The 15,912-nt window shown below is 44.7% G+C and overlaps 5 protein-coding genes and 1 long non-coding RNA gene across 25 annotated transcripts in view; 3 read left to right on the plus strand and 3 right to left on the minus strand.

The window, feature by feature from the left end:
* The window catches only part of nhlrc2 (NHL repeat containing 2), a 9,232-nt gene extending 8,309 nt beyond the window's left edge, over positions 1–923 (minus strand). Inside the window, exons 1-2 of one of the 2 annotated variants that reach the window (XM_085904154.1) lie at positions 595–923; positions 122–274 (exon numbers count right to left, since the gene is read on the minus strand). In XM_085904154.1, the coding sequence (XP_085760280.1) occupies positions 122–274; positions 595–757 (316 nt within the window). In that variant the 5' untranslated portion in view covers positions 758–923. The remainder of the gene's footprint in view (positions 1–121; positions 275–594) is intronic. The other variant, XM_085904153.1, reaches the window with a different exon arrangement.
* Positions 1–1,306, plus strand: part of ccdc186 (coiled-coil domain-containing protein 186) — a 23,033-nt gene extending 21,727 nt beyond the window's left edge. For 5 of the 6 annotated variants that reach the window (XR_015063363.1, XR_015063359.1, XR_015063360.1 and 2 more), the window contains one exon: positions 647–1,306. The gene's annotated coding sequence lies outside the window, so the exon portion shown is untranslated. The remainder of the gene's footprint in view (positions 1–646) is intronic. The other variant, XR_015063361.1, reaches the window with a different exon arrangement.
* Positions 1,307–1,641: 335 nt separating this feature from the next.
* Positions 1,642–5,228, plus strand: LOC147039284 (uncharacterized). Of its 11 annotated transcripts, none has more exons than XM_085904719.1 (12): positions 1,642–1,689; positions 3,101–3,213; positions 3,271–3,400; positions 3,481–3,513; positions 3,577–3,619; positions 3,778–3,826; positions 3,912–4,143; positions 4,224–4,302; positions 4,384–4,471; positions 4,695–4,800; positions 4,873–4,972; positions 5,045–5,228. In XM_085904719.1, the coding sequence occupies exons 7-11, from the start codon at positions 4,073–4,075 to the stop codon at positions 4,964–4,966; spliced, it is 438 nt and encodes a 145-aa protein (XP_085760845.1). In that variant the 5' UTR covers positions 1,642–1,689; positions 3,101–3,213; positions 3,271–3,400; positions 3,481–3,513; positions 3,577–3,619; positions 3,778–3,826; positions 3,912–4,072; the 3' UTR covers positions 4,967–4,972; positions 5,045–5,228. The 11 variants fall into 11 exon arrangements, 5 of the variants coding, with proteins under 5 accessions (XP_085760845.1, XP_085760843.1, XP_085760844.1 ...); XM_085904717.1 differs by lacking the exon at positions 1,642–1,689 and having other exon boundaries at positions 3,095–3,213; positions 3,912–3,968; positions 4,044–4,143; XM_085904718.1 differs by lacking the exon at positions 1,642–1,689 and having other exon boundaries at positions 3,095–3,213; positions 3,271–3,396; positions 3,912–3,968; positions 4,044–4,143.
* LOC147039285 (uncharacterized) lies at positions 3,366–6,950 on the minus strand. 2 transcript variants are annotated; one of them, XR_015063472.1, is made up of 4 exons: positions 6,602–6,950; positions 5,030–5,205; positions 4,187–4,793; positions 3,366–4,092 (listed from the first exon to the last, which is right to left on the minus strand). It is a non-coding gene; the product is annotated as an uncharacterized LOC147039285 (long non-coding RNA). The 2 variants fall into 2 exon arrangements; XR_015063473.1 differs by having other exon boundaries at positions 3,370–4,092; positions 4,187–4,459.
* A 564-nt stretch (positions 6,951–7,514) lies between these two features.
* On the plus strand, positions 7,515–10,976 carry dclre1a (DNA cross-link repair 1A (PSO2 homolog, S. cerevisiae)). Of its 2 annotated transcripts, XM_085903948.1 has the most exons (9): positions 7,515–8,217; positions 8,338–9,219; positions 9,305–9,438; positions 9,503–9,621; positions 9,698–9,841; positions 9,910–10,055; positions 10,125–10,279; positions 10,340–10,481; positions 10,551–10,976. In XM_085903948.1, exons 1-9 carry the CDS (start codon positions 7,800–7,802, stop codon positions 10,736–10,738), a joined length of 2,328 nt encoding a protein of 775 aa, XP_085760074.1. In that variant the 5' UTR covers positions 7,515–7,799; the 3' UTR covers positions 10,739–10,976. The 2 variants fall into 2 exon arrangements, with proteins under 2 accessions (XP_085760074.1, XP_085760073.1); XM_085903947.1 differs by having other exon boundaries at positions 10,340–10,976.
* Positions 10,977–10,987: 11 nt separating this feature from the next.
* Positions 10,988–15,032, minus strand: casp7 (caspase 7, apoptosis-related cysteine peptidase). 2 transcript variants are annotated; one of them, XM_085903951.1, is made up of 7 exons: positions 14,884–15,032; positions 14,594–14,706; positions 13,387–13,538; positions 13,181–13,309; positions 12,947–13,122; positions 12,745–12,883; positions 10,988–12,675 (listed from the first exon to the last, which is right to left on the minus strand). In XM_085903951.1, the coding sequence occupies exons 2-7, from the start codon at positions 14,704–14,706 to the stop codon at positions 12,449–12,451; spliced, it is 936 nt and encodes a 311-aa protein (XP_085760077.1). In that variant the 5' UTR covers positions 14,884–15,032; the 3' UTR covers positions 10,988–12,448. The 2 variants fall into 2 exon arrangements, with proteins under 2 accessions (XP_085760077.1, XP_085760078.1); XM_085903952.1 differs by having other exon boundaries at positions 14,594–14,717; positions 14,884–15,024.
* Positions 15,033–15,912: the final 880 nt, after the last annotated feature.

The following is a 15,912-nucleotide window of genomic DNA, read 5'->3' on the forward strand; positions in this document are numbered from 1 at the left end:
TGCTGCAAAGAGTCACGTAGGGTGAAGTCTGATGTTTTGAGCAACATACTTTTTCCCCAAATAAGGGGATCTGCTCAAATAAATGACCTTTATTGTGTAAGATTTTGCCAATCATCAGTACCTTGGACTGAGTGCCTCTGCTCAAGGTAGTGAAGGTCTGGCAGGATGTGCATGCAGTTGATGCAACAATAGGTAAAGAAGTCCAGGAGTACCAATTTTCCCGCCAGCTCCTTGCTAAAAGACAGCGGGCCTTCCGTGTTAAGCCATTCCAGACCTGTAGCCAAACACAAAAGGAACAGAAAAGAATCCATTATGCAACATTGACAAACATAATTCCCACCACACACAGTTTTTATTTGGGTAAAATGGTTAGCTCTACAACGCCATCTATTGGTGAGTTGGGGTACTGTAGATTGCACTAGGTAAACAAAACAAAAAAACATAATATTGCAAAACAGGGGTTCGAATACACTCATGGCTCTCAACGGGAGATAAATGACTTCACTTGGAAATCCTGACGTCTAGTCTTGTTTGTGTCTGCAGTTTTGCGAGCAAACCCAAACATTGGCTTGTGTGCCAGGTTCAACGGCTTACCGGTGTCAAAGTCCGGCATCTTGAGTTCTTCCCTCTCGTCCATGTCTTTCAGATACTCGAAGACGAGAGCTTCCATCGCCTCTTGTGTCGCGGCGTCATTTAATGCGTCGTCGAGCACACTTTGAAGAGGAAATAGAGTTGACAGGCTGCACCCAGAAGCCATGTTTGCAGCTTCAGCTGGAGCGTTGGCTCGTGAGTGAACGATTCGTTCAAAAGAACGAATGTTTTCAGTGAACGAGAGTGAACGAATCACTTCCTAAAGTGATTCGTTCTTTTTTCAGTTCATATGATTTCAACCAGTAGGTGTCAGTCATGCGCATTGAAGCTGGTGCCACCACGCCGTAAACAAAGCGAAGAAGAAAATACCGTAACGAGTCGTCAAGCAGCACATTTCGCGTTCATCAACTGAATGGATCCGTGGGTGAACGAGTCAGTGAGTGATTTCCATTTCCACTTCATAGCGAGAAGGAACGGATCAGTGAGGAAACGAGTCAGTGAGTGAACTACCTTCCAGTGCAGTGAACGTGTTGCGTCTTTTGGCGCGAACTATGTAAGCAAGAATGTAGATTTCCAATCATTTATAGTAGGTTTGAAATAACGTGTATGCATTTATATGCCTAAATATTGTTATCCAATATATCGACTGCAGTTTCACATTAGATTGCTGGTTTGAGATGTACTTTTATTATTTTAATAAACATTTGTGTCATAACTTGTCTGGTGTTTTATTCTTTGTTTTCATATTCGCCAATCAAAACATAAATATCTGACATTTGGTTCGCTGCTTTATATGACAATATGTATATGTGTTTTACGTTATGTGAGTTGGCGTCCTTTGTTGACATTCTTTCTTCCTTGGTGCGATCATCATGAAGGGACTTTTGCCCTAATCAAGTGGCCTGTGATTAGGTGTACCTAATGGAGTGTCCGACTGACGTCACATATCAAACAGGACCGGGAGAGCATGATTTGAGCCCTACACGAAGCAGACTTTAAGCTGAAGTTTGCATAGTGTAAGACTGTGGTTCATGCTTTATGAAGTGCTTCATGTAATGACGCCAAGCTACCGCAAGACGGCAGTGCCCCCCTTCACTTGTATGTAACGCAGCGTAAAATGAACATGTCAAATTTTCTTTTTCGACCAAGCGTCCTCTATGTACAATTCACTACCTGATAAAAAAAAAAAAAAAAACGCCCAATTTCCACGTCAAAATGGCAGAATGGTTTATAACTTTAACCGATGACCGGGAGAGCATGGTTCGAAACCTACACGAAGCAGATTTTGAGCTAAAGTTTGCATAGTGTAAGACTACGGTTCATGCTTTATGAAATGGTTCATGTAATGACGCCAAGCTACCGCAAGACGGCAGTGCCCCCATTCACTTGTATGTAACCCAGCGTAAAATGAACATGTCAAATTTTCCTTTTCGACCAAGCGTTCTCTATGTACAATTCACTACCTGATAAAAAACAAAACGCCCAATTTCCACGTCAAAATGACAGAATGGTTTATAACTTTAACCGGTGACCAGGAGAGCATGGTTCGAAACCTACACGAAGCAGACTTAGAGCTAAAGTTTGCATAGTTGAGACTGCGGTACATGCTATATGAAGTGGTTCATGTAATGACGCCATGCAACCGCAAATCGGCAGTGCCCCCATTCACTTGTATGTAACCCAGCGTAAAATGAACATTTTACATAGTTTGCTAAGTGTAACACTCGAACCCGTGTCTACCGCGCTTAAGGCAAAAGCGTTATCCAATACACCATTGAATGTTCTGTCAACACCAGTAATTAGCATTTTTTGAGCAAGTTGACATTTTAAAGTACACTACCCAAAAAATATTTTTGAGGTCCGCTGGCAAAATGACATAATGGTTTAAACTTTACCCGGTGTTCGGGAGACCATGGTTCGAGCCCCGCACGAGGTAAACTTTGAGATAAAGCTTGAATGGTATGAGACTCGAACTTGGTTCTCCCGAACATAAGGCAAAAGCTTTACCTACTACACCATTGTAGTTCTGGATATGAGAGGTGATTTAGTAATTTTATCCATTTCCTGGAACATATACTATGAATACATAACAAAACTCGATAATTTTTAACGCCAAAATAGCTGAATGGTTTATGACTTGGGTTGGTGTCCAGCAGCCTCGGTTTCGAGACTCGCTCTTTGCAGCTTTTCAAATGAATTACAGCCACACATTAGATTCGAACCCGCCTCTCCCGAACTCAAGGGAAAAGCTCTATCCATTCGGCCAATCGAGATATGGCTCTTCTACGTCAAAAGTTTGTAATTGAAGGTTACTCTGAACCTTTCCCGAAGATAGCTTCAAGATTTGCGATAATAACAACAAATCTCGAATTGCAACTCGTCAGGCAATGGTCGAGGGGATAAGACCATTGACTCCGAAGATTGCTGTGCTGGTTCGAGACCAGGTCCCCCACGGTTTCCACTTCTAAGTTTTTTTTTCTTTTTTGTCTGATGACGTCATCACAAAAAGACTATAAAAAGCGTCATGAACGCGACGCTCGATCTCACATTCTCCTCTGACAGCGAGCGAGCGCCACGCTGCTCTGGTCCACCTGCTGCACAACGGCGTTTAAAAGTGGCATGGTAGGTGTTCAACGTTTGTTAACCTTTTCAAACTGACTGCTTTTGCTCTCTTTTCAGCGTCAACTTGCACTTTGGGCGTGCTTCCATCTCGCAAGCATGCAAGCCAAGAAGTTTGCAGAAGCTAGCGTTAGCAGTTAGCGTGTTCGACGACCACCAAAACGCATTCATTTGGCGCATTTAACGGTGGGTAAGTACGTCTCCATTTTCAAAACTCAAGCACGCACCGTGTGAAAAGAGGACTAACACGATTTTTGCACAAACATTTAGCAACGTCTGGACGACAGCGCCGTTTGGCCGAAGGTAAGTCGACAAAGCAGCGTTTGCATAAATCAAATAAATTAATTTTCTGCTTTCTGTCTGCAGGTGCAAATCTTCAAAACGAGTCCACATGGCCGACTGACTTTCTGTGAGTTTTAAAGTCCTTCGACTGCTCTAATTGTCTTCTCATTTCTGTCCACAGGCCTGAATCTGGAACAGAGGGAGCAGATTGACTGCAAAAAAACTTTTATTAGCAAGCAATCTTATCAAATTAAAGCAAACAATTGTTCTTTCTTTTGTCTGCAGGGTCCAAGATGGCCGCCTTGCAGTCCTGGCATGGCTTTGACACTTGCAGGTAGGTCTACTCTTGCTCAACCCAATTTGATTGTTAGGCTGAAAATGTAAAAGCAGAATGGTTGTAACGTTACCGTGTCTTTCAGACCAGCAAGCCGTGGTTGGAGAGAACTCTGTCTGGCGCTGCCCTCCATTCCTCACTGGTGAAACACGCACGCGTCCAAATGTTTGGCACGTGTCAAACATTTAAGCATGTTCTTCCTTCCTTTGTCCACTAGGTGGGGCCAAGTGACTTAATTTCTGCAGCATGGATATCCTGGTGAAGATCTACAAAGTTTTGAACCTGTGGCATCAACCTCTTGTCCGATGTGGTGACAGGTGACAATTTACTACAAATTTAACATTGTTCAAACGCGCTTACCTGCTTATTTTATTTTTATGCCTCCCTATTCCTGCAGAGCAGTTTCCAGTAAGGATGTAGTTGGTAAATCTGCCACCTGCTGGCCAAAGGAACCAGCCCTCCAAAACCATGCCACGGTTCTTCAAGGCTGCCTCCATTTCCAGCGTTGACGCTCAAATAAATGCAGCTTGATGTTCTCTCGTTTGTGATATGTGCAGGTGTCCACCCTGGAGAGTCTTGCCAACATTTCAGGAACTCTGCCTGTGCACCAGCAACCGACCAGCTGCTTCCAGTCTACAGTTAAAAGTAAAAGCAGTAAACTTAAATGGAGTTGTTGTCGTCAATGTTTCTTTTTCTTTCCAGGCAGAGATGGCAAATCTTGGCCCAGAAAGGGAAAAGCCTGCCACAGGTTGTCTTGAGCCTCTCTGAGCTCATTCACCTGGGTCTGTGCTGCCAAGAGAAGGAAGGAAAGTAAATGACATTCTAGCAAACTGGTTTCAAAATTTGAATCCGTTTTTTGTGTGACCAGTGTGGAGCACCATCAAGTACTTGCTCGCAGCAGAAGCTGAGGACCAGAGCGCAAAGCAGCACTTCAGTTTCCTTGGTACTGCCTCAGCTCTAAGGCAACCTGAGAAGTAAGGTACTTTAACTACTCATTGCACAATTTTATCTTTATTCCAATAATTTTTTCCCCTATTTTCTGACAGGCAAGGAACAAAACTTTTTGGGTCATGCAGCAAGGAAGAAAATCAGCTTCCTGGGTCATGCAGCATACAACACTCTGTGCAATACTCTACTTGAGAACTGGTATGTATCATGCCAAACTATTTTCTGCACAACAGTTTGACTTGACTTTTTACTTACCAATCTTTGTCTCAGGTCCAAGCATGGAGAAACACTCGTCCCACTGGCCGACCACTTCACCACTCGTTCCTCTGGCCGACCACTTCACCACTCGTTCCTCTGGCCGACCACTTCACCACTCGACAACGAGCAGACTGCCATCCAACTTGTTACTTTCTTGTGTTTGAATGTTTACTCTGCAAAAGAAATAAAGCTTTATTACAAATAACAAACTTTCAACTCTTCATTATCAAACTTCACAAAACCAAACTTTCTTTTCTTTCCAATATTTTTATTTTTTTCTACTGAATTTTTTTTTGGGGAAATTTTGAGAAATGGGCGGAATTATGACTGGAATACTGCTTCCTGATTGGTTGAAAAGTGGGCGTGGATATGCAAATACGGTGATCTGCGATTGGTTGGATTCGAGTGGGCGTGGTTTCCCCGAAATGAAGCAATCTGATTGGTCGGATGCGCAACACGCTGCATTCTGATTGGCTGTCAAAAAGTGGGCGTGGTTATGCAAATTTAAGCCGCGTCGTGATTGGTCAGGCTGAATTGGGGCAGAGTTTGAAGGCGGGCAAAGTGGCACTTAGGTTTTGGAAGGCTCTTTTCAGCTTTGAGTTGAGTGTTTGCCTTCTGCCACAGAACAGAGCCAAGTCTTTGACTGCTTCTCTCTGTCCACATGACTCAAAGTGACTGCAATTGCATCACTTGGACTCATGTGGACACAGAGAGAAGCAGCAAAGACTTGTGTCTGTTGCAGTGACACTCACCTCAAGGCTGAAAACATATAGTGGACACTTGGGTTTTCAAACAGTACTTTGCCAATGCAGTGACCAGCAAGCATGAAAGACTTCAAAAGGAGCAAATTTGCACGCATTCCACTTGAATAATTTGATTGAATAGAAAAGCAGTTTGAAAAGGCCCTGCCTGCATGCATGCATGGAAGCAGTTCAAGTGCTTGATGAGCTGGCTCAGGTACGATGCCACTTACTTCTCGTGGCAGACACTCAGGGGAAGGAAGGTGAGCACATGCAAACAGTGGAAACATCTCTCACTGGGACAAAACCGAAGTGCCAGCCAAGTACTGCACAGTACCACCACCACCACCACACACTTTTGGACATGTTTTTCCATGACACTGACACAAACCAAGTGAGTTAAATATGTTTCTGACTAACTTGGTTTCCATCAATGTCACGAAAAAACACATTCAGACGGGTGTGATGATGATGATATTGTGCAGTACCTGGCACTTAGGTTTTGTGAGAGATGTCAGCTGCTTGCATGTGCTCACCTTCTCCCTGGTGTGCCATGACAAGATGACGTCGCACATCAGCTCCTCAAGCACATAACACTACCAACTAACGAACACAAATTGTTTCTTTTTTTTTTTTTTTATTCAAGTCATGATTTTAGAAGAACAAAGTGGTACACTTTCACTTTTCATGTGTGCCAACTATGATCAAAACTAGACTTTTTAACATTTTGGAATATTTGAAGTCATATAAGATTAGGAGGCAAACGTTGAGGTCCACCTTGCTAGTCACCAGATGCATAATGCCACATGGAAAATGGGGAGGTACCTACCTTTCGAGATCTGCAGATAGACGACCAGCGGCCAACGTGGAGGCTCCAGTCTTCAAGTTGGACATGGAAAAACAACGTTGAAGTCAAACGCTTTCGTTCATTATCCATTGATTGACAGCCGAGTGAGTGCTACTTGTGGGCGTGCTAGCCAACGCTCCACCTCTTGTTTCACGAGAGCTAGCGAGTTCCACTGACCTAACGACTAACAATTATTCTCCTTTCATGTCATTGTTGACATGTACGCGTGTACATATATACAGCAAATGGAGAGCTTGTAAAAAGTTGACATGACTCACGCGAAAGCCCAAATGGCAACAACCTAAACAGCTAGCTGCTCGCTAAAGCGGAAGTGTACGGTAGCCGAGAAAGCTTAATTCAAGTCACACAAAAGTGCGTTTTTGGCAACCTGCAGAAAAGACACTCCCACACTGTATATAACACTAGTTCGAATAATGAAGTCAACACGCATAAAAGATGCTCAAAAACTTGTCAAAAAGACCAGCCTTGTCAAAAAAAAATAATCTTCTGTCATTTAGTCTGAGTTTCATACAAATTTATGACCGAGTTGTAATGATATGAGCAAACAGAGATTTGCTCATCATTGTAATAATAATAATAATAAAAGTAAATTTCAAAGCAATCTAATGTGAAATTGCAGTAGATATATTGGATAAGAAAATGTAGGCGTGTATATGCATACACGTTATTAAAAAATTCGTTGAACGATTCGTTTGAACGAATCTTTTGAGTGAACTGTTTCTAAAGATTCTTTTCACTTAAAAGAACTGGAATTAACATCACTATTCAGATGGACCTATTGGGTAAACTCGTCATATCAATTCGCACCGCTGCTTTCGACAAAATTTGATATCATCAAATAAATTAAAATAGACGTGTCTCTTTTCATATTGATACAAAAAGTTGTTTTGGATGCTATGCAGACTGATAAGATTAGTATTTAAACTCCGTACGAGTTTGAAGCCCTTGTAGTCCGATTCCGGTTAATCGTTTGAAAGTGCTGCTGCGTTTAACGCATTGCATTTACTCAATTCAAACTGGCACTGGAGCGATGTCTCACGAAAACCAAATTCAAATGCATTGAACGATGCGGCGTTTTTGTACATTGATATTTATAAATCGCATATGTAGACAATAGTTGCGCCTATAATTTTTTTTTACTATTCTCAGCTAGATCGGAATGTTAATACACTTTAGTTCTCTTGCTATTACGAGGGCTTTGGGCACATCGTGTTGTGAAATGTCCCAGAAAAGCGACTCTGAAAGTGACATCTGGGATTATAAACCTCTTGCAAAGAAAAAGAAGAAACAAGAGTTGTCTGCTCGTGGAAATGCGTCCAAAAGAAAATGCACAACGAAGACAAAGTCATGCAAGATCCCTGATAGTGCAGCCACTCCGATTGACGTCCCTGCTAATGTAAACAATGGACAACGTGATCCCAGCTCGTTGTCACTTGCAAAGGAGACACAACATGTTGACAGTGAAACCATGGAAGGCTTTTGTCCCATTTGCCAGATGCCATTCTATATCTTATCGGTGCAGTCGCAAAGATGGCACGTTACTGAATGTCTGGACACACCAAGGGACACTTGCAAAGGTAAAAAAATGTTGCAAAATCCAGATAACAAGTGGTCCAACTGGTGCGTTCAATGCAGCATAGATTTCGCAAGCCTGCAATTTTGACCTCTGTGTTGTGTTTTTGTTGTCCATCTCATAGAATGTCCTGATGCCTTGTGTTCGTCCTCCATTCCGAACCACTATAAGAAGTTCAACCACACGCAGTTGGCCCACGCCCGAGCCAACAGCCAAGCCGCGCCGATCCAACCACAAGACAGCGAGCGCCATCCTCCTAACCATAATACCTCTCGAGAGCACTTCGTGGCGCCGCCCTCGCCGCCGACATCCCAAGTCACTAACGGCCTCCTGCTGCTGCGCTCCCCCGGGCCGGACGATATGAAGAAGAAGAAAGGCTGGTCTTCCAGCGGTCGTTCTGTTACCTCTTCGCAGGGAAGTAGGACGGAGACACCGCCGGTCAGTCAATCGTCTCAGAACAGCGAAGATCTGATATCCTACTCGCCACTCTCGGAGCTTCCAGCTGAGATGGATGCATCTGAAGATGAAAGCTCCATGGTTCTCTTCAGCGAAGATGAGCCCCTTACGGATTTGTCAGATCACGACGAAGGCACCGGTAAAGTCTCGCTGACTGCTGGCGAAAAACTTCAATCCCCACAGGGGATTGTTTTGGAACGCTTGAAGGAAAGTCTTCAAACGTCAACTTTCGGGCCTTCTCAGTCCAGAGCGGCGCCTCCTCGAAAGGGTCAAAGCATGGCGGCGCGAGGTTCCGGACTCAAGCAGACAGACATCGGAGTGTTCTTCGGCCTCAAAGCGTTGAAGGTGGAGGTGAAAGCGGAGGCAGCTGACGGAGCTTCCTCCAGGAGAGAATGGAAGAGGAACCCTGCTGAACATGCGGGCCGAAGCGGGGAGGCTGCTGGTAAAGCTGGCAACAAGGTGGAGGTGGCAAGAAACAAATGGCGGAACAGAGACGACAACAATGGAGATGAACGACCGCGTCGGTGTCCGTTTTATAAAAGGATTCCAGGTTTGTCACCTCAGCAGCACTATGGCTTCTTCTCCCTCTGCAACTTTTAGCAGCAACTCTTCATTTTTGCAATCTCACCACTCAGGCACGGCATTCGCCATCGACGCCTTCCGGTACGGCGCCATTGAAGGCATCAGCGCCTACTTCCTGACCCATTTTCACTCGGACCACTACGGAGGGCTCACCAGGAAATCCACGTTTCCCATCTACTGTAACAAAGTAAGCCAAAATGGGAAGACAGAAGAAGTGGGTGTGTCTCCATGCTTGACCACGTTAATGTCAGATCACAGGCAACCTGGTGAAGAGCAAGCTGAAGGTGGCCGAGCAGCACGTGCACATCCTCCCCATGAACACGAGGGTGAGCGTGGATGGGGCGGAAGTCCTCCTCCTCGACGCCAACCAGTACGTCCAAGTGATTCCTGTCTTCTCTCTGGCATTTTTATCTCTTCATTTTTCCCTCATGGTGGACTCTTTTCAGTTGTCCAGGAGCGGCCATGTTGCTCTTCTTCCTGCCCAACGGACAGACTGTCCTTCACACGGGCGACTTCCGAGCCGATCCCTCCATGGAGGCTTACCCGGAGCTGCTGGCTTGCAGGGTGCACACGCTCTACCTGGACACCACGTGAGCGACGTTCTCAACGCGCATCCTCCGAGAAACAATGGCGTCGGTAACCCAGGTGGTCTTCGTAGGTATTGCGGCCCCGAGTACACTTTCCCCAAGCAACAGGAGGTCATCGACTTTGCCGCCCGCGCCGCCTTTGAGTCGGTGACGCTGCATCCTCGCACCCTGGTGGTGTGCGGATCCTACTCTGTGGGGAAGGAGAAAGTCTTCTTGGGTGAGTGACATCCAGGAGAGAGAAGGAAAAAAAAAAAAAGATGAACTCATTTGTTTTGTCACTTTGAAGCCTTGGCGGAGGTTTTGCGCTCCAAAGTCTGCCTCTCCCGGGACAAATACAACACCATGTGCTGTCTGGAGTCGGAGCACATCAAGCGGCATTTGACCACAGATTGGAAGGCGGCGCGGGTCCACGTGCTTCCCATGATGCAACTCAACGTCAGGGTAGGAAAGGATCATTTTGTGAGTTTTCACAGCATGAAAATGGAAAGCGGTCCTCTGCAGAAGCTGGAGGAGCATCTGGGGAAGTTTTCCGGCCAGTATGACCGTCTGGTGGCCTTCAAGCCCACGGGCTGGACCTTCAGTCAGCGGACGGCGTCGCTAGAAGATATTCAACCGGTCGTCAGCGGCGATGTCTCGATCTATGGTCTGCGCACTGATCACGTGTTCCGATTTGGATTCAACTCTCACGGCCTTTTTGTTTTCCATCTTCCAGGGATTCCGTACAGTGAACACAGCAGCTTCCTTGAGCTGAAGCGTTTTGTTCAGTGGCTGCGTCCGCTTAAGATCATCCCTACGGTGAACAATGGCAGCTGGGGCGCCAGAAAGGCCATGGAGAAGCACTTTGGCGAGTGGCTCTGCGGAAAATCAAGCACGTCAACAAATGATGTCATCAATAAATAGTTGTCATTTACAACATGGTCATGTAAAGAACGTATTATGTTGCTGCTGTCTTTATGATGGACTTAGCATTTTTTATTTTATAATTAACATCTCTAATAATAAATGTTTCTATCTTTTTGTTGTTGAAAGCCTCCCAATTTTTTTTATGTGTATAAAAAAAATTGAATTTTCTTCCCTCATTTGATGATGTAATAAAACTCACCAGTCCTGCTACAAATATATTATAATATTTGTAAGTCCAGTGCAATATAAAATGTGTAAATGTTTATTTTACACACATTTCTTTTATGTACAAGAAACAACCAATTAGTTAACAAAATGTGTGGTTGGGTACAGTAGGTCGTATGCGTTGCTACAAACCACTCAGCTCATGACACAAGAAATTCATGTTTAAATTTTTTTTACATAAGCATTCTTCTGTTTGGATGTGTGTGGTTTTTTTTTTAACACTGGTTCAGATGATTTTTTTCTTTTTTACTTCATGCATGCATCTAAAGCCTTTCAAATAAATTTAGTGAGGACAACAGCATTTAACACCAGAAAGCATTTAAAATGGAACCCCTAAATAATGATGGGGGGGGGACATAATAGTGGCGCAAACACTCCTTTCTGCACAGTTTGGGTTAGGATCAAAGATCCGAGGTGGGTCGATACTCGGTTTTGGGTTTTCAAACGGAAAGTTTGTAATTGCTCGTCACCGGTGTGTTCAAATTGTTCAAAGAGCGATTTCAAAATCAAATGAAAAAACACGGACAACGTGTGAGAATGAGTGCGGCGACACGGAGAAAGGGTACCGTGAGGTTGACACTTGTCATCGTCAATAGCTGCCTCTGTAATGGACGCAAGCACACAGACAAACGTTTGTCCCATATTGCGATAGAAAAGAGATTTTCTTACAATTAAACGGAAATGTTTGTTTTTCAGGGCACAATTTGCAGGCCTTCCAAACAAGCTTGCGTGAAAACAGTAAAATTCTTCTTCTATGGTGGCACCAATCAGTTTAGAATTTTATTTTTTTTCTAACTTATGATTCTAAAGTGGGTCATACTTAAAAATAACCAATAACGGACATTTTTTCCCATTTATTGAATTATTAAAATTTTCATATTATTTCCACTCATGACATCAAATTGGGCCATAAATATGATTTCTGTTTTTTTAAATATGTTACGCCACTTATTTTTGGTGCCAAATATTTATATATTAAAAACAATACTAAAAATTGTTTCATGTCTATACTAAATGAGTTTGTCCGCACTTAATAAATTGCCCTTCAAAGAACTCATTTTGGATCGCAAACGGTACGTTAACAGGTTACAATTTTTCTCCAACGCTTTACGGGACATGAATGAACCTGAGGATGGTAGTTTCAACTCAAACTTGCGAACTTGTTGTGAGTGAAAATGACGAGACGGCACCTATTCGGACAAAGAAATGGCAGCGACAAGTGCGGGAACAAAAGTGAAGTGGTAGTAGAAGAACATGCATATCTCACAATGCCTGCTGACAAAGATCCGATCAAACGTGACGCCACTGTTGTGAAGAAAAACCTGAAGAAGAGAGGAGGAGAAAAAAAAAACAACCAGAAAGTGGAGTGCCACTATAAAAAGATTCCGTTTCGGGCCCAATCCAAAGTGCAGCGCTTGTTCCCGCCGGTGCCGGAATCATCCCTGAATGCTTCTCGGACGGCTCGGTCCGTCCCCGCCGTCGTCAATTGAAATAGAGCTCCTTGGTCAGCATGGAGACCACGCAGGGGATCTGCTTCTTCTCGCTAAAGCGCGGGTCCTCGGACCAGGACTCGAAGCTGGTGGCCACCATGTAGTTGACGCGGGTCAAGATCTGCATGATCTCCAGCTGCTTGCCGAACTCGTTGAGGACGTTGCACAGAGCCTGCACGAACCAGGAGCCGCGCCCGGGGTTCCTCCAGGAGTAGTACCCTGCCCGCAATTTGTTTTGACGTTAGAACATAACCCAGGGCATCAGGCGGTTCTCGTAAAGCGACTCACCCGGCACGGTGGAGTAGGCAAAGAGGAAATCGGCCTCCACCGGGATCTTATGTCTCGGGTTGGCGTCCGTCTCCAGGGTGTCGTTGGGCGGACCCGAATCCGTCTGGATGCCGTCATCGAATTCGGAACCCCGACAAGCCTGGTGACGCAAAGCCAGTGATGACTCAGTCTTCCGTATGTCTTCCGCTGACACGTCTCCTACCTGGATAAAGAAGAGCTTGGGCTTCCCCACCAGACTTTTGCACATGTCCCCCCTGAAGAGCGAGGTCATGGTCTTGATGGGCATGGCGCCGTCCGTGCCGTAGATCATGCCCTCTTCGCCGTGGCTCAGCAGGATGCAGGCGAAACACGAGCTGTCGCTGTGGTCTTCCTCTGAAGCTAACACACACGTTTGAATTTCATGATAAAAGTTCATTCTGAAATTGGGAGTCCTCACCTTCTCTGAGGAGACGCTCCATCTTCTCGCAGGTCTGATCGTTGTAGATGAAGACGTTGAAGCCCAGACTCTTGAAGCACTTGAACAGCTCGCCGGCGTCACGGTCTGTCCCGTTGCGTACATTCATCCCTGACGGGGAAACGTGGATGCTCAGAAGTCTCATTTAAAAAAAAAAAAAAAAAAATTTGAGCCTTTTGCTTTCACACCTGTCCTTTCTTCAAAGTTTTTGTTGTTGATGATGATGCACTTGCCCACTCGCCGGTGGCTCATCTTATACTGGAATGTTGGTGAGACAATTCTGTAATGGCTTTCAGAAGAGTAGTCCTGCTCCCGCGTCTGGCCATCCTTATGCTTCTTGCTAAATACAAACGCACAAGAATTAATATGTATCGATTAATTTACTTTTCGAGTGTTAATAAATAAAGACTTAAAAATAACAACTTGTGCGTAATTTCAATTTGTTAAATTGTCACACGACACAAAAGCAAGTACTTACTCAGAGACCAAAAAGTACATATGCTTTCCAGGCATTAACGTGATGGCCAAATTCGGTCGCTGTAATCCAACCTAACCTTGAGTCCAATTGGTACACATTTCAAATTCAAACTGGAGGTAGAAGCGGCAGATTAAGAATGCGGAGATTAGCGGAGGCGAGAGGAAAATGTCTTTGTGGCTATTCTGCGGCGGCTGCCATGTTGGCATTCTTTGGCCGATCCATCCAGATGGGCGGCGTATTCCAGAAGGGCCTGGCCACGGGGGGTCAACAATGGCCCGCTCGTGTTCTATTAAACGTGTGATTTGACGCCGTACCCCCCCCCCCCCTCCCAGCTCCAAATTGTGCCAACGCGCCGTACCAAACAATCGAGGGTGGGCAGCAAAGAGCGGCGGTGGGCAGGACGGGGCGCGGCGGTGATGAGCTCGAGCATCACGTGGGGTCGACTTACCTGGGTTCGTCATTGAGCGCTACGCCACTCTGCATCTGCAAAAGAGTTTGTTCCTCCAGCTGATTGTTGGGGGGGCCGAGTGAGTGCTAGGATGCTGACATGCTCTCTGTGCTGGATGAGCAACCTGACTGGGCCGCCACGGGTCGAAGGGGGGGGTGCCGCCGGAAAGGGGGGGTGGCGCGTGGTGACCTCCTCCCTGAGTCAGCAACTTCGCCAACGCACCAGCGCTTTCTAAAGGCCTATTCAACACCCCAGGGCCCCTCGGACCTCACGCCGCCGTGACCACACTCGGGGTCAACGGGGATAGCGCTCGGTTTAGAGGCATATTATTTATTATAGTGGTTGTACCAAACTAACCTCAATTTTCAAAACACTTTTAGCTGCTTGATATTTTATGGATGCCAATTTGACCAGGGGGTGTCAGTGGCTTCAGGGTCACACAAAAAAAAAAAGTACTTAAGGGACTTACCCAAAGAGTAAAAACCGCCCCTTGCGGTCAGGTTTGGCATCTGTTCTGTCCCCCGACATTTCGTCATCTTCTAAGTCTCCAAGTTGTGTCGCTTCAGCGGGTTCTCCAGCCATCTGTCAATAACCTGTTAGCATCATTTCACCCAACTTTCACCTGTGTTTACATTTTTTTATATAACCGCACAATTACTAGCATCCAGTGCTAATTTGAATTCAGTTATTTCAGTCACGATACGGGACTTTTAAACGCAAATGTAAAACTTAGTCTAGTGCATGCTCGTGCAAACTCACGTTATAGTGGTATTACTACAAGTTGGTCATAAAAAAATGTCGTTTGTTCACTAGCAACACTTGTACTTCCTCAAAAACAACAACACCTAAAAGTTCTTCCGTCAAGTTTACAGGGAATCTTCAAAAAACGTCATGACGTCATACGTCACGCCGTTACGTAACTTACCCGACTTCCCTGTCGTTGTGCGTGCGCATGGCAGCCATATTGGAAAGGTACTAACCAGCACTGAACTGGAAACCATAATAGTATCATAAAATATACAAAATAAAGATGTTAAAGAGTTTACTAAAACACACAAAATACAAATACTTTTAGCAACAAACAACATTTAATATGGCTGTAAACAACAAAAATTACAAAAGACAACTGCCATAACACTCTTTAATCATAGTGTAACCCACCCCTCCAAAAAAATCAATTAAATTTAAACCTACTCTGTGTAAAAGTGCCAGATTGATTTGGCATCATATAAATAAAACAGAATTTAATTAAAAAAATATTTTAATCCTCTCAAGTGTTTTGGGTTCTTTTATTAGTCCACAGAAGTGAAAGTAAATTAAAGCAAACGCAGCTCTGATGTTTTGACAATAGTACAAAAATAAATCCAAGCCAATACCTTGAGCATCTTCAGTTTAATTGTGCAATAAACCGACAAAAACACCAAGAAAAATATACATAGGGTCATAAAGGCCTTCAAAAAAAACCTTCAGATTTAACATCATATAAATCAAGCAAGACACACAAGCTATAAAGTTATTCCCGTTACAGTTGATCCATCCTCTATCTATAGCTATATTGTTCAACCTGTGTCATTCACTATGTGTCATAACAAGGTTGACCTAATTGTCCACCCAGGGATCATTACACACATACATTGACATGTCCTGAAGATAGACGGCGGCGTTCACCAGTGGTCTGGCATGCTTTGTGACAACACGGGGAGGGGTGGTCCATCGTGGGACACGGTGTCAAGTAGGAGACCGCAGTGGCGCAGTCTCAGAACTAAGTTTACCACTGGGGGAGAAACA

This window comes from Syngnathus leptorhynchus, chromosome 22 (genome assembly GCF_054491065.1).
Source record: "Syngnathus leptorhynchus isolate UIUO chromosome 22, UIUO_Slep, whole genome shotgun sequence".
Taxonomy (NCBI): domain Eukaryota; kingdom Metazoa; phylum Chordata; class Actinopteri; order Syngnathiformes; family Syngnathidae; genus Syngnathus; species Syngnathus leptorhynchus.